At 42.0% G+C, this 16,013-nt stretch overlaps 1 protein-coding gene across 1 annotated transcript in view; it reads left to right on the top strand.

The window, feature by feature from the left end:
* The window catches only part of LOC149457019 (sulfotransferase 1B1-like), a 67,104-nt gene that overhangs the window by 23,548 nt on the left and 27,543 nt on the right, over positions 1-16,013 (top strand). The window contains exons 6-7 of the mRNA XM_089684176.1: positions 1,096-1,190; positions 11,352-11,532. Of these exons, the coding sequence (XP_089540302.1) occupies positions 1,096-1,190; positions 11,352-11,532 (276 nt within the window). The remainder of the gene's footprint in view (positions 1-1,095; positions 1,191-11,351; positions 11,533-16,013) is intronic.

The following is a 16,013-nucleotide window of genomic DNA, read 5'->3' as shown; positions in this document are numbered from 1 at the left end:
TCCTGGTGCAGTGGGTCCTGGGGTCCTCCTGGTGCAGTGGGTCCTGGGTTCCTCCTGCTGCAGTGGGTCCTGGGTTCCTCCTGGTGCAGTGGGTCCTGGGTTCCTCCTGGTGCAGTGGGTCCTGGGTTTCTCCTGGTGCAGTGGGTCCTGGGTTCTTCCTGGTGCAGTGGGTCCTGGGTTCCTCCTGGTGCAGTGGGTCCTGGGTTCTTCCTGGTGCAGAATGCCCGGCCCCATGTGGGGAGAGTATGTAGGCAGTTCCTGAAGGATGAAGAAATTGATACCATTGAATGGCCCCCACGCTCGCCTGACCTAAATCCAATAGAACACCTCTGGGATGTCATGCTTCGGTCCATCCGACGCTGCCAGGTTGTACCTCAGACTGTACAGGAGTTCAGTGATGCCCTGGTCCAGATCTGGGAGGAAATCCCTCAGGACTCCATCCGTGGTCTCATTAGGAGCCTCCCCCAACGTTGTCAGGCATGCATACAAGCACGTGGGGGCCACACAGACTACTGAGGACCATTCTGAGTTGCTGCAATGACATTTCATGAAAATGGACTTGCCTGCTGCATCATTTCTTCACTTTGATTTTCGGGGTGTCTTTGAATTCAGTCCTCTGTAGGTCGATCATTTTCATTTCCATCAAACGATGGGGCGTCCTTACATTCCTCACCCATCCCCCGTCCATGTCAGTATAGAGATCCAGCAGGAGATTCCTCCCCATTCAGATCTGATGGGTTTTAAAAGTGTTTCTTTCATTTTTTAAGCCGTGTATATAGAACATATTTACAGGTCTAAAGTTCAAATCTTTCTTCATTAATTTTTGTTAGAAAACTGAAAACTTCTGTGCCTCAAAATGTATTGCAGAGAAAGTGTGTCGATGTAAGATTGGAAGCAAATCATTTATTTATGAAGCCTAAAATATTCTCTGGTTGACATGAATGGGGACAAGGCATTGTACAAGATCTGACGGCACGCCTGAAAGACCTTTTCAGCGAATAAAGTGCACTTAGAGGTCTCCTTACCAAGAAATAGTGACAGAGGAGCTTCGGCTCTGATGACTCCTTTGATGACTCCTATTCCCTTCTTTTGTAGTGGCCTGGGGAAACTGGTTTGACCACGTGATTGGCTGGTGGAATGCCAAGGACAAGCACAACATCCTCTATGTGTTCTATGAAGATATGAAAGAGGTGAGGGGGAGCTAGAGGGAACAAAGTCTTTTTAGTAAAGATATTGAGGATGATTTGCTAAAATTGGAGAGTGCAAAATTTGGTGCAGCTGTGCATGGCAGCCAATCAGCTCCTCTCCTGGACTGAAATGGCTAAGGCTGCCCATACATTATACAATTTTCTTGAGAATTTTGCTTTAGATTTACCAAAAACCATATAAGAGGAGGTCAAACCTAAACACTTCCAATTGTATCCAATCAGGCAGGCCCTTGCACTACATAGTGGAAGGTAAACCTAAAGGAAATTGGGCAAAAATTGGACAGAAAATTGTATAGTGTATGGCCAGGTTTACTCTGATGTCACTGCACACTGTTCGCTTCTCACAATGTGCAATAGAAGCTGCAGCAAGTCAGATAAAGCTCCGCATCGGTGCTCAGGCTCCATTCACACTTGTGCAACTTGTCATGCAACTTTGGACACTAAAGTTGCATGACAAGTCGTACTCCATGTTTTTCAATGACAGCCATTCAAATATCTACAACTTAAAGTTACAGCGACTTCATGCACTACTTTGGTACAACTTTTATGCAACTTGAGTGTCATAGACTGCAGTGTAAAACTTTATAGGGATGTCCTCCTGCGCTCCACAGAGTAACTAAACAAGACCAGCTGCTATCATCTATACCCTATACCTCGGGATGAAAAAAATCTAATAGTGGATGAAGCGCTCAGCCATGAGGGTAACAAACTAATTAAACTAAATAGATAAAAATAAATACATAATAAAAAAATATATATATATAATAAAGTGACCAGTGCTCCAAATAGATGTGCAAACAAAAATTAATAAATGTATAAAAAATATTCAATACATACAGTTGCAAGAAAAAGTATGTGAACCCCTTGGGATTACGTGGAGTTTTGCATGAATTGGGCATAAAATGTGCTCTGAACGTCATCTAAGTCACAACAATAGAAGAACACAGTCTGCTGAACATAATACTACACAAACATTAGATGTTGCCATGGTTTAATTGCACATAACATGTAAACATTCACAGTGCAGGGAGGAAAAAGTATGTGAGGCCCTAGCTTAATGACTTCTCGCAGAGCTAATTGGAGCCAGGAGTGAGCCAACCTTGACTCCAATCAGTGTGATGATATTGGATGTGTTGCTGACAGCTGTCCTGCCCTTAAAAAACACACACCTGTTTTTGGTTTACTGGTTTCAAGAAGCACTGTCTGATGTGAACCATGCCTCGCAGAAAAGAGCTCTCAGAAGACCTACGATCAAGAATTGTTGACTTGCATGAAGCTGGAAAGGGTTACAAAAGTATCTCCTTGAGCCTTGATGTTTATGTGTCCACGGTAAGACAGACTGCCTACAAATGGAGAAAGTTTAGCACTGTTGCTACTCTCCCTAGGCGTGGTCATCCTGTAAAAATGACTGCAAGAGCACAGCGCAGAATGCTGCATGAGGTAAAGAAGAATCCCAGAGTGTCAGCTAAAGACCTACAGAAATCTCTGGCACATGCTAACATTTTTGTTGACACATCTACAATAAGGAAAACATTAAACAAGAATGGAGTACATGGGAGGACACCACGGAGGAAGCCATTGCTGTCCAAAAAGAATATTGCAGCACGTTTGAAGTTTGTAAAAGAGCACCTGGATGTTCCACAGGACTACTGGCAAAATATACTGTGGACAGATGAAACCAAGATTGAGTTGTTTGGGAAGAACACACAACACTATGTGTGGAGAAAAAAAGGCCCAGCACACCAACATCAAACCTCATCCCCACTGTGAAACATGGCGGAGGGAGCATCATGGTTTGGGGCTGCTTTGCTGCCTCAGGGCCTGGACGGATTGTTGTCATTGATGGGAAAATGAATTCCAGAGTTTATCAAGACATTTTGCAGGAAAACGTACGACCATCTGTCCGCCAACTGAAGCTCCGCAGAGGATGGGTGATGCAACAGGACAATGACCCAAAGCATACAAGTAATTCAACAAAACAATGGCTGCAACAGCACAGAATACGCCTTCTGGAGTGGCCCAGTCAGAGTCCTGACCTCAACCCGATTGAAATGCTGTGGCATGACCTTAAGAGAGCGATTCACACCAGACATCCCAAGAATATTGCTACATTGAAACAGTTTTGTGAAGAGGAGTGGTCCAAAATGACTCCAGATCGTTGTGCAGGTCTGATCTGCAACTACAGGAAACGTTTGGTTGAGGTTATTGCTGCCAAAGGAGGGTCAACCAGTTATTAAGTCCAAAGGTTCACATACTTTTTCCTCCCTGCACTGTGAATGTTTACATGTTATGTGCAATTAAACCATGGCAACATCTAATGTTTGTGTAGTATTATGTTCAGCAGACTGTGTTCTTCTATTGTTGTGACTTAGATGACGTTCAGAGCACATTTTATGCCCAATTCATGCAAAACTCCACGTAATCCCAAGGGGTTCACATACTTTTTCTTGCACCTGTAAATATTTATAAAGTGAAGGTGATGGTGCTTCAAATCAATCAATATGTGCAAACAAAACAAACCACCAGTCTGCCACCCAGTGGCTAAAAACTGGTACTAAATATACACACACTAAGTGTATAAAAAGTGACAAGTGCCCAGAAAACTAAATATATATATATACAAAAATCCACACTTAATCATATATATTAAATATATAAAAGATGTGAAAAATCACTACCTAAAGTGACAAGTGAAAAAAATTAAAAATAAATAAGTCCACACTAAAGTGCAACAATCGTGCTATCACTCTTATAATGTGAGGCTGAATAAATGCTTTTCCACTTCAAAATCTTTTGCTCAAAAACAAGGAGTGACACTCTCGTACATATATCCTCCAATGGCTAGAGTGCCTCCTCACCTCCTTTATTCGACCCCTAGGGGCCACAAATCATGTAATCCAATATTCCACCCCGATTCACTTCCGATACTATAGATGTTTTCACAACACCTTATCTATCCTTCCGATATCCACTCCAAATGTATTGGGCATAGAGAGACTCAGCATAATAGTACCAGGGTCATAGAGGAGTAAGCAAAAAGAATACTTCCATAGTGTAGTATGTCCAATATGTTTAATCAGAGAAATGCCAAAGAAAACACTCACATGTGACATATGGGAAACCGCGGGCTGTACATTTGGACCATGTGAGTGTTTTCTTTGGCATTTCTCTGATTAAACATATTGGACATACTATAGTATAGCCAGTGGTACAGGAGGTCTTTTGTTTTGCACATTGATTGATTTGAAGCACCAGTCACCTTCACTCTATAAATATTTATGTATTGAATATTTTTTATATATTTAATAATTTTTGTTTGCACATCTGTTTGGAGCACTGGTCACTTTATTATATATATATATTATTTATTATGTATTTATTTTTATTTATCTATTTAGTTTAATTGGTTTGTTACCCTCATGGCTGAGCGCTTCATCCACTATTAGATAGACTGCAGTGTACACCCTCAAAAGCAGTATCAAAGTTGCATCTGAAAATTAAACAAGCAACAGTTGCCCTTTAATGAAAGCCAAAGTCATATCCAAGTTGCACCCTTTCAACATTGCGTAAAAGTTGCATCAAAGTTGCATCATAGTTGTGTCAAAATTGCATCATAGTTGCATCAAAGTTGCATCATACTTGTGTCAAAGCTGTATCAAAGTTGCGTGAAAGTTGCATCAAAGATGCATCTAAGTTGCATCATAGTTGTGTCAAAGTTGCATCAAAGTTGTATAAAAGTTGTGTCAAAGTTGCACCTAAGTTGTGTCAAAGTTGTATAAAAGTTGCGTCAAAATTGAGTCAAAGTTATGTCAAAGTTGCATTAAAGATGTATAAAAGTTGTGTCAAAGTTATTATTACAGGATTTATATAGCGCCAACAGTTTGCTCAGCGCTGTACATTATAATTGGAGACAGTACATGAGACAGTACACTAACAATACGATTCAATACACGAGGGGTTTGAGGGCCCTGCTCCTTGGAGCTTACAATCTAGGAGGGAATGGATAGTGGTACAGGAGGAAATAGCTGTGGGGGATGAAGTGGTAGGAAGAGTGGAGGAGTTCATTAATTAGCTGAGGGCGGGGTAGGCTTCCCTGAAGAGATGGGTTTTCAGGGTGCGCCTAAGGGTGAGGAGAGTAGGTGATAGTCTGATGGATTGGGGTTGGGAGTTCCAGAGGATGGGGGAAGCCCTGGAGAAGTCCCAGAGACAGGCATGGGAGGAGGAAACCAGGGAACTAGAGAGTTGAAGGTCTTGTGAGGAGCGGAGATTATGTTTTGGGTGGTATTTGGATACCAGATCAGTGAGGTAGTTTGGGGCAGTATTATGAACAGCTTTATACGTCAGTGTTAGGATTTAGAATTTTCTCCGTTGGACAATCGGAAGCCAGTGGAGGGATTGGCAGAAGGGGGTGGTAGATACGGAGCGGTTAGTAAGGTGGATGAGTCTGGCCGCAGTATTCAGGATCGACTGAAGCGGGGATAGCCTGCGGTGAGGTAAGCCGATGAGGAGGGAGTTACAGTAGTCAAGGCGTGATATGATGAGGGAGTGAATGAGTTGCTTAGTAGTTTCCGGGGTTAGGAACAGACGTATATTGGAGATGTTTCGGAGGTGAAGTCTACATGAATTTGTCAGCGAATGGTCCTAGGGCTGGATGGACAGATTGGAGTCTAGAATGACACCTAGTACTCTGGCTTGAGGGGAGGGACCGATGGTGGTGTTGTTGGTCGGGGGCGTGGGCTGGGGGGAAAACTAGGAGCTCGGTTTTGGAAAGATTTAGTTTGAGAAAGTGGAGTGACATCCAATCTGATATGTCACTCAGTAGGCTTGTGATATGGGTGGAGACTGAAGGGGTGAGGTGAGGGGTTGATAGAGAGATTTGCGTGTCGTTGGCATAGAGATGGTAGTTGAAGCCGTGAGATTGGCCAAGGGAGGAGGTGTAGATGGAGAAGAGCAGGGGCCCGAGGACAGAACCTTGAGGGACCCCAACAGAGAGGGGGAGTGAAGAGGAGGTGGCAGCATTATAAGTAACACTGAAGGGGCGCTGCGATAGATAGGAAGAGAGCCAGGAGAGTGCGGAGTCTCTGAGGCCAAGAGAGTGTAGTTTTTTGAGGAGGAGGGGGTGGTCAACTGTGTCGAAAGCCGCAGAGAGGTCGAGGAGTAGGAGTACTAAATAGTGGCAATTAGCTTTGGCAGTTAGCAGGTCGTTGGTGAGTTTGAATAGGGCAGTTTCGGTGGAGTGTAGGGGACGGAAGCCAGACTGTAGGGGATCGAGGAGGTTGTTGTCGTTGAGGTGGGAACTCAGGCGATTATAGACTAAGCACTCTAGGAGTTTGGATGTGAATGGCAGGAGGGAGATGAGTCTAAGCTTGTTCAGGTCGGTGGTTGTGTCAAAGTTGTGTCAAAGTTGTATAAAAGTTTTGTCAAAGTTGTGTCAAAGTTGTGTCAAAGTTATGTCAAAGTTGTATAAAAGTTATGTCAAAGTTGTGTCAAAGTTGTATAAAAGTTTTGTCAAAGTTGTGTCAAATTTATGTCAAAGTTGTGCAAAAGTTTTGTCAAAGTTGTGTCAAAGTTGTGTCAAAGTTATGTCAAAGTTGTATAAAAGTTTTGTCAAAGTTGTGTCACAGTTGTGTCACAGTTGTGTCAAAGTTTTGTCAAAGTTGCGTAAAAGTTTTGTCAAAGTTGTGTCAAAGTCGTGTCAAAGTTGCGTCAAAGTTGTATAAAAGTTGTGTCAAAGTTATATAAAAGTTGTGTCAAAGTTGCGTCAAAGTTGTGTCAAAAGTTGTGTCAAAGTTGTGTCAAAGTTGTGTCAAAGTTGCGTCAAAGTTTTGTCAAAGTTGTGTCAAAGTTGCGTTAAAGTTGTATAAAAGTTGTGTCAAAGTTATATAAACGTTTTGTCAAAGTTGCGTTAAAGTTGTGTCAAAAGTTGTGTCAAAGTTGTATAAAAGTTGTGTCAAAGTTGCATCAAAGTTGTATAAAAGTTGTGTCAAATTTGTATAAAAGTTGTGTCAAAAGTTGTGTCAAAGTTGTATAAAAGTTGTGTCAAAGTTGCATCAAAGTTATATAAAAGTTTTGTCAAAGTTGCATCAAAGTTGTGTCAAAATTGTGTAGCAATTGTGCACACAGAGATGGACGCAGTCATCCATCTTGCTAAGGATCCTCCATCTTGTATCTCTCTCCCTCCTCCAATACCCCCTCCCTCTCTATTGAGTGACACGTGGTCCCTGTGCTCTAGGGTTCAGAAGTGCACAGGCAATCAGGCACAGTGGGACAGCTTCTTGGTTATAAATCCCAAACTAGCTAGTGCCCGGGTGTCTATTAGCTTCTCAATCTGAGATATCGTAAAGCCATAAACCAGTCCTTCACTGGGCTTCATAGACATTCCAGCTAGCTGTAAAACAGACTCACATTTAAAAATCCCCTTTTCCATATAATTTTATATCTGGAGATATGAAAGACTTACAAGGAAACCAGGCATATAATCAGATCGGTCACTTTAATACAAGTCGCCCGATATCTTACACCCCCTAGCTGAGTCTACAGGAGAGCAGAAAGCCATATAGTTCTAGCTGAAATATTGAATTATGGCATGTTTAATATCTAGACGTTCAGCAGATGATTCTGCTTATTAATCTACTAGTGGCTAGGCTGCTACATGCACCGAGTGTAGGTTATTGATCATGATATGAACTGCGAGGGATTTTGATTCTAGCTTGGGTCTCCACCTAAACACCACTCCCCAAATGAGGCAATTGGTTCTCTGCTTTAAGGAGACACCCTGCTGGGCTCCTAGAAAAAGGCTGTTATGCTTGGAGCTGAGCTAAGTTGAAGAATCCTCCCTTTTAACATCGGAACCAACTTGGGAGACGTCCCTTTTGCTCTGAAACTTGATCTGCTTAACCCAGGACTTTTGGCAAGTACTCAACATCTCTAAACTTCTTTCTGTTATCTACCTGTTGTGTTATTGCTCTATATATATATATATATATATATATATATATATATATATATATATATTTATATATATATTGGCTACATCTTTTCTGTAAATATTTTTATTGCACCATTTTTGAGCTGTTTAGTAATAAATCCTATTTTCTGAAAAGTGTTGAACTGTTTCTAAAGCTCTTTAATGCAAGCTAAGAATCCCTGTCTCTGAAGAACGCTACTGTGTGTTTTTAAACCTCTATATACATCTGCCTGCGGTGACAGTGGTATACAGACGATTATTCAAACATCATAGTGTTATTGCTAATATTGCTGAGTTTCCTCTTTCTCTGTACAAAAAGGAGGTGGTGGCAGTGTGAAGGGTTAATTGCGTAATAATAATATAAAAGTTGTATAAAAGTATCAAATTTGTTTCAAAGTTGTTTCAAAGTTGTTTCGAAGTTGTCAAAGTTGTATAAAAGTTGTATAAAAGTTGTATAAAAGTTGTATGAAAGTGGTATAAAAGTTGTATGAAAGTGGTATAAAAGTTGTCAAAGTTGTATAAAAGTTGTATAAAAGTTGTCAAAGTTGTATAAAAGTTGTATAAAAGTTGTCAAAGTTGTATGAAAGTTGTACAAAAGTTGTCAAAGTTGTATGAAAGTTGTCAAAGTTGTATGAAAGTTGTAGAAAAGTTGTCAAAGTTGTATGAAAGTTATCAAAGTTGTATGAAAGTTGTATAAAAGTTGTCAAAGTTGTATGAAAGTTGTATAAAAGTTGTCAAAGTTGTATAAAAGTTGTCAAAGTTGTATGAAAGTTGTATAAAAGTTGTCAAAGTTGTATAAAAGTTGTCAAACTTGTATGAAAGTTGTATAAATGTTATCAAACTTGTATGAAAGTTGTCAAAGTTGTATAAAAGTTGTATAAAATTTGTCAAAGCTGTATAAAAGTTGTCAAAGTTGTATGAAAGTTGTCAAAGTTGTATGAAAGTTGTATAAAAGTTGTCAAAGTTGTAAAAAAGTTTTATAAAAGTTGTCAAAGTTGTATGAAAGTTGTATAAAAGTTGTCAAAGTTGTATAAAAGTTGCCAAAGTTGTATGAAAGTTGTATAAAAGTTGTCAAAGTTGTATAAAAGTTGTATAAAAGGTGTCAAAGTTGTATAAAAGTTGTCAAAGTTGTATAAAAGTTGTCAAAGTTGTATAAAAGTTGTCAAAGTTGTATGAAAGTTGTATAAAAGTTGTCAAAGTTGTATAAAAGTTGTCAAAGTTGTATAAAAGTTGTCAAAGTTGTATGAAAGTTGTATAAAAGTTGTCAAAGTTGTATGAAAGTTGTAAAAGTTGTATGAAAGTTGTATAAAAGTTGTCAAAGTTGTATAAAAGTTGTCAAAGTTGTGTAAAAGTTGTCAAAGTTGTATATAAGTTGTCAAAGTTGTATATAAGTTGTCAAAGTTGTATATAACTTGTTAAATTTGTATAAAAGTTGTATAAAAGTTGTCAAAGTTGTATAAAAGTTGTATAAAAGTTGTCAAAGTTGTATGAAAATTGTATAAAAGTTGTCAAAGTTGTCAAAGTTGTATAAAAGTTGTCAAAGTTGTCAAAGTTGTATAAAAGTTGTCAAAGTTGTGTAAAAGTTGTCAAAGTTGTATATAAGTTGTCAAAGTTGTCTAAAAGTTGTCTAAAAGTTGTCAAAGTTGTCTAAAAGTTGTATAAAAGTTGTCAAAGTTGTATATAACTTGTTAAATTTGTATAAAAGTTGTATAAAAGTTGTCAAAGTTGTATAAAAGTTGTATAAAAGTTGTCAAAGTTGTGTAAAAGTTGTCAAAGTTGTATAAAAGTTGTCTAAAAATTGTGAAAGTTGTCTAAAAGTTGTCTAAAAGTTGTCAAAGTTGTATATAACTTGTTAAAGTTGTATAAAAGTTGTCAAAGATGTATGAAAGTTGTATAAAAGTTGTACTCTACCTCTCTAAACTGCTTTCTGTTATTTCCCTGTTGTGTTATTGCTCTCTGTATATGTATATATATATACATATATATATATATATATATATATATATATAGGCTACATCTGTTTTTCTGCAAATATTTTTATTGCACCATTTTTGAGCTGTTTAGTAATAAATCCTATTTTCTGAAAAGTGTTGAACTGTTTCTAAAGCTCTTTAATGCAAGCTAAGAATCCCTGTCTCTGAAGAACACTACTGTGTGTTTTTAAACCTCTATATACATCTTCCTGCGGTGACAGTGGTATACAGACGATTATTCAAACATCATAGTGTTATTGCTAATATTGCCAAGTTTCCTCTTTCTCTGTACAAAAAGGAGGTGGTGGCAGTGTGAAGGTTTAATTGCGTAATTAACCTGACCCAGTAACAATCGCTCTCAGACTGCGGCACATAGATTGTGGTCCAGTGAGCTGGAAAATCTTTGTGCAGGGTGCAGCTGAGTTGTCAAAGTTGTATAAAAGTTGTATGAAAGTTGTATGAAAGTTGTCAAAGTTGTATAAAAGTTGTATGAAAGTTGCGTCAAAGTTGCATTCCAAAATTGGAGTCGTACAAATGTGAATAGAGCCTTAAGCCAACCATACACGGGTCGAATTCCAAAAGAATTGTCTTTCGAAAATCATTTCTAAGAATTTTCGTTCGAATGTCGCACCATTAATGGTGGTCACAGAAACAACAATTTTTGTGTGACCATCGAATTTGAGTGATCGGGCACGTTGGAAATTTTTTGAAGAACAAACGAATTTCGAATCATTGATGGGAGAATCGTGCGGGAAATATAAATGAAAAAGAAATGAGCTGTGACCTGGAAAAAAAAGAAAATTCTTGGCCACGAAAATTCTTTTCTGTAGCAACATGATGGGAAATTGAAGGCTTGGTTGGTTGAATTTTTAAATCAATGGTGGCACCATCGGGTTACAAAACGCACAAAATTTCTGATTTTCTAAAGAAGATTTGTTCATAATTCGACCCGTGTATGGCCATACGTGTAGTTGAGAGAGATTCTATGACCAGGTGCTGCAATGTTTTCAGAAAGTGATGTACAGTGCTGTGCTGGCAGGGTGGGGCAGACTCCATGAACCACTTGTTCTTCTTTCTGCCGTTATCATCATCATGAAGAGTTCAGATAAGTGACCATGTCATGAAGTTCTCCAGAATCTCATCTGTTGGTTATATTCGTTCTATTTCTCCTGAAAGCTTCTTACCGAAACATTTTATCAACAGAACCCAAAACGAGAGATCCAAAAGGTGATGACGTTCTTAGGGAAGAACCTCTCAGAAGAAGTGTTGGATACAATTTGCCACCACACCACTTTCAAAGCCATGAAGGAAAACCCAATGGCAAATTATTCCACCGTTCCAAATATGCTGCTGGACCAGACTCTCTCGCCCTTCATGAGGAAAGGTGGGAATGCTTTGAAAATGGTTAAGGCTGCCCATAGATTATACAATTTTCTTGAGAATTTTGCTTTAGATTTACCAAAAACCATATAATATGAGGTGAAACCTAAACAACAGTAGAATGTTATTTAGAAAAGCGCCACACCCTTAATTAATATAGCAGCAACTCCAAAATCCAAAAATTATTATATAATCTTGGTCAAAATGAATTTTACTATAGGAATGCGCTGAAAACAAAAAAATTTCAATAAACTGTGCATGAATCAGTGTATATATATATATATATATAATTTATTTATTGAAATATATTGAATATGGCCAAAATTGTAGTATATGTCAATATATTTGGGAAGAATATTTTTTAAATATATTTCAAATATATTTTTCTTCCATATGGGTATTAAGCATAAGGCTGGCCATACACTATACAATTTTCTGTCCAAATTCTGCCCAAATTCCTTTAGATTTACCTTCAACTATGTAGTGTGAGGACCCGCCTAACTGGATACAATTGAAAGTGTTGTTTAGGTTTGAATTTAACTATAGGAATGCGCTGAAAACAAAAAAACTTCAATAAACTGTGCATGAATCAGTGTAAGATCAAACAAAACATTTCACAAACAAATAATTAAATAAATCATAAAGTGTTCAAATAATCAATATGTGAAAGTCCAAAGTCCCACAATATAAATTTGAAACCACCATGTGCAATCCACCACCAAATAAAGTTGGGTGACTCACCAGAGCTACAGCTGCAAGAAAAAGTATGTGAACCCCTTGGGATTACGTGGAGTTTTGCATGAATTGGGCATAAAATGTGCTCTGAACGTCATCTAAGTCACAACAATAGAAGAACACAGTCTGCTGAACATAATACTACACAAACATTAGATGTTGCCATGGTTTAATTGCACATAACATGTAAACATTCACAGTGCAGGGAGGAAAAAGTATGTGAGGCCCTAGCTTAATGACTTCTCCCAGAGCTAATTGGAGCCAGGAGTGAGCCAACCTTGACTCCCATCAGTGTGATTAGAGATGAGCGAAGAAATGAAAAATTCGATTCGACTGATTTGGCGAATTCGTGGACAATATTCGATTCGAGTCGAATAAATTCGCTGTGAATTTAACTTAAAAAAGGGTGTTTCTAGGCTTCAGAGAGACTTAATATTAGTGCAGAACACTGTACCTTTAATTTAAATGCCCTTGGAGTCTGCTGGGGAAGAGAAATAATACTGTCTGTCAGTATGACATGCAGATGAGTGCCGTCGATCTTAGAATCACTGCACACTTCACTCCTTTGGCCAGTCACGGGGCCAAAACCAGCGTTTGGAGCCACAGTGTGGCGGTGGAGGCAGCAGCAATGGGAGGCCATACAGCAACCTATGACAAAATGGAAACCAGCAGGAGCGTGAGGAGACCTGAAAGTGGCACATGGCAGAGTGGGAGCAATGGGAGGCGGTACAGGGACCCAGGTCACACTATGGGCCCAGCAGCAGCGTGACCAGGCGGTACGGGGGCCCATGGCCGATATGGGGCTTGGTGGCACCTATGGAAGGCCTGTAATCTGCCAGCAACCTATGACAAAATGGACAACCGCAGGAGTGTGAGGAGATTTCAAAGTGGCACATGGCAGAGTGGAAGCAATGGGAGGCCGTACAGGGACCCAGGTCACACTGTGGGACCAGCATCAGCGTGAACAGGCGGTACGGGGGCCCATGGCCGATTTGACCTCATTCATCCCATAGTCCTGCCGACTCACGAATAGCGTGGCCTCCTCAAAGGGCCTGAGCAAGCGCAGGTGTCACACATGAGCTGCCAATGGCTGACATCTAAGTTACACAGGGAGTACCTTTATCCGCTTTTAACATCAGGAAATCTGTGATGGCCTTTAGCTGTTCGTAAAGGCGGTCTAACATATGTAGGGTTGAATTCCACCTTGTTGCAACGTCACAGCATGAGGAGTCGGTACGGGGGCCCATGGCAGATTACATGTCTGGCAGCAGCTATGTGAGGCCCGTAATCTGCCTGCACCCTATGTCAAAAAATTTAACACACCAGCAGTGTGAAGAGACCTGAAAGTGGCACATGGCAGCAGAGTGTGGCGATGGAGACAGCAGCAATGGGAGGCCGTACAGGGACCCATGAGAGACTCTAGACTTGGCAGCAGCATGAGGAGGCGGTATATAGGGGCCCATGGCAGATTAGGGGCCTGGCAGCAGCTATGTGAGGCCCGTAATCTGCCTGCACCCTATGTCAAAAAATTTAACACACCAGCAGTGTGAAGAGACCTGAAAGTGGCACATGGCAGCAGAGTGTGGCGATGGAGACAGCAGCAATGGGAGGCCGTACAGGGACCCATGAGAGACTCTGGACTTGGCAGCAGCATGAGGAGGCGGTATATAGGGGCCCATGGCAGATTAGGGGCCTGGCAGCAGCTATGTGAGGCCCGTAATCTGCCTGCACCCTATGTCAAAAAATTTAACACACCAGCAGTGTGAAGAGACCTGAAAGTGGCACATGGCAGCAGAGTGTGGCGATGGAGACAGCAGCAATGGGAGGCCGTACAGGGACCCATGAGAGACTCTAGACTTGGCAGCAGCATGAGGAGGCGGTATATAGGGGCCCATGGCAGATTAGGGGCCTGGCAGCAGCTATGTGAGGCCCGTAATCTGCCTGCACCCTATGTCAAAAAATTAAACACACCAGCAGTGTGAAGAGACCTGAAAGTGGCACATGGCAGCAGAGTGTGGCGATGGAGACAGCAGCAATGGGAGGCCGTACAGGGACCCATGACAGACTCTGGACTTGGCAGCAGCATGAGGAGGCGGTATATAGGGGCCCATGGCAGATTAGGGGCCTGGCAGCAGCTATGTGAGGCCCGTAATCTGCCTGCACCCTATGTCAAAAAATTAAACACACCAGCAGTGTGAAGAGACCTGAAAGTGGCACATGGCAGCAGAGTGTGGCGATGGAGACAGCAGCAATGGGAGGCCGTACAGGGACCCATGAGAGACTCTGGACTTGGCAGCAGCATGAGGAGGCGGTATATAGGGGCCCATGGCAGATTAGGGGCCTGGCAGCAGCTATGTGAGGCCCGTAATCTGCCTGCACCCTATGTCAAAAAATTTAACACACCAGCAGTGTGAAGAGACCTGAAAGTGGCACATGGCAGCAGAGTGTGGCGATGGAGACAGCAGCAATGGGAGGCCGTACAGGGACCCATGAGAGACTCTGGACTTGGCAGCAGCATGAGGAGGCGGTATATAGGGGCCCATGGCAGATTAGGGGCCTGGCAGCAGCTATGTGAGGCCCGTAATCTGCCTGCACCCTATGTCAAAAAATTTAACACACCAGCAGTGTGAAGAGACCTGAAAGTGGCACATGGCAGCAGAGTGTGGCGATGGAGACAGCAGCAATGGGAGGCCGTACAGGGACCCATGAGAGACTCTAGACTTGGCAGCAGCATGAGGAGGCGGTATATAGGGGCCCATGGCAGATTAGGGGCCTGGCAGCAGCTATGTGAGGCCCGTAATCTGCCTGCACCCTATGTCAAAAAATTAAACACACCAGCAGTGTGAAGAGACCTGAAAGTGGCACATGGCAGCAGAGTGTGGCGATGGAGACAGCAGCAATGGGAGGCCGTACAGGGACCCATGACAGACTCTGGACTTGGCAGCAGCATGAGGAGGCGGTATATAGGGGCCCATGGCAGATTAGGGGCCTGGCAGCAGCTATGTGAGGCCCGTAATCTGCCTGCACCCTATGTCAAAAAATTAAACACACCAGCAGTGTGAAGAGACCTGAAAGTGGCACATGGCAGCAGAGTGTGGCGATGGAGACAGCAGCAATGGGAGGCCGTACAGGGACCCATGAGAGACTCTGGACTTGGCAGCAGCATGAGGAGGCGGTATATAGGGGCCCATGGCAGATTAGGGGCCTGGCAGCAGCTATGTGAGGCCCGTAATCTGCCTGCACCCTATGTCAAAAAATTTAACACACCAGCAGTGTGAAGAGACCTGAAAGTGGCACATGGCAGCAGAGTGTGGCGATGGAGACAGCAGCAATGGGAGGCCGTACAGGGACCCATGAGAGACTCTAGACTTGGCAGCAGCATGAGGAGGCGGTATATAGGGGCCCATGGCAGATTAGGGGCCTGGCAGCAGCTATGTGAGGCCCGTAATCTGCCTGCACCCTATGTCAAAAAATTAAACACACCAGCAGTGTGAAGAGACCTGAAAGTGGCACATGGCAGCAGAGTGTGGCGATGGAGACAGCAGCAATGGGAGGCCGTACAGGGACCCATGACAGACTCTAGACTTGGCAGCAGCATGAGGAGGCGGTATATAGGGGCCCATGGCAGATTAGGGGCCTGGCAGCAGCTATGTGAGGCCCGTAATCTGCCTGCACCCTATGTCAAAAAATTTAACACACCAGCAGTGTGAAGAGACCTGAAAGTGGCACATGGCAGCAGAGTGTGGCGAT

Source organism: Staurois parvus, unplaced genomic scaffold (genome assembly GCF_062004578.1).
Source record: "Staurois parvus isolate SC_StPar_1 unplaced genomic scaffold, SC_StPar_1.0 ptg000338l, whole genome shotgun sequence".
Lineage (NCBI taxonomy): Eukaryota > Metazoa > Chordata > Amphibia > Anura > Ranidae > Staurois > Staurois parvus.
This window is presented reverse-complemented; position numbering and strand designations above follow the sequence as displayed.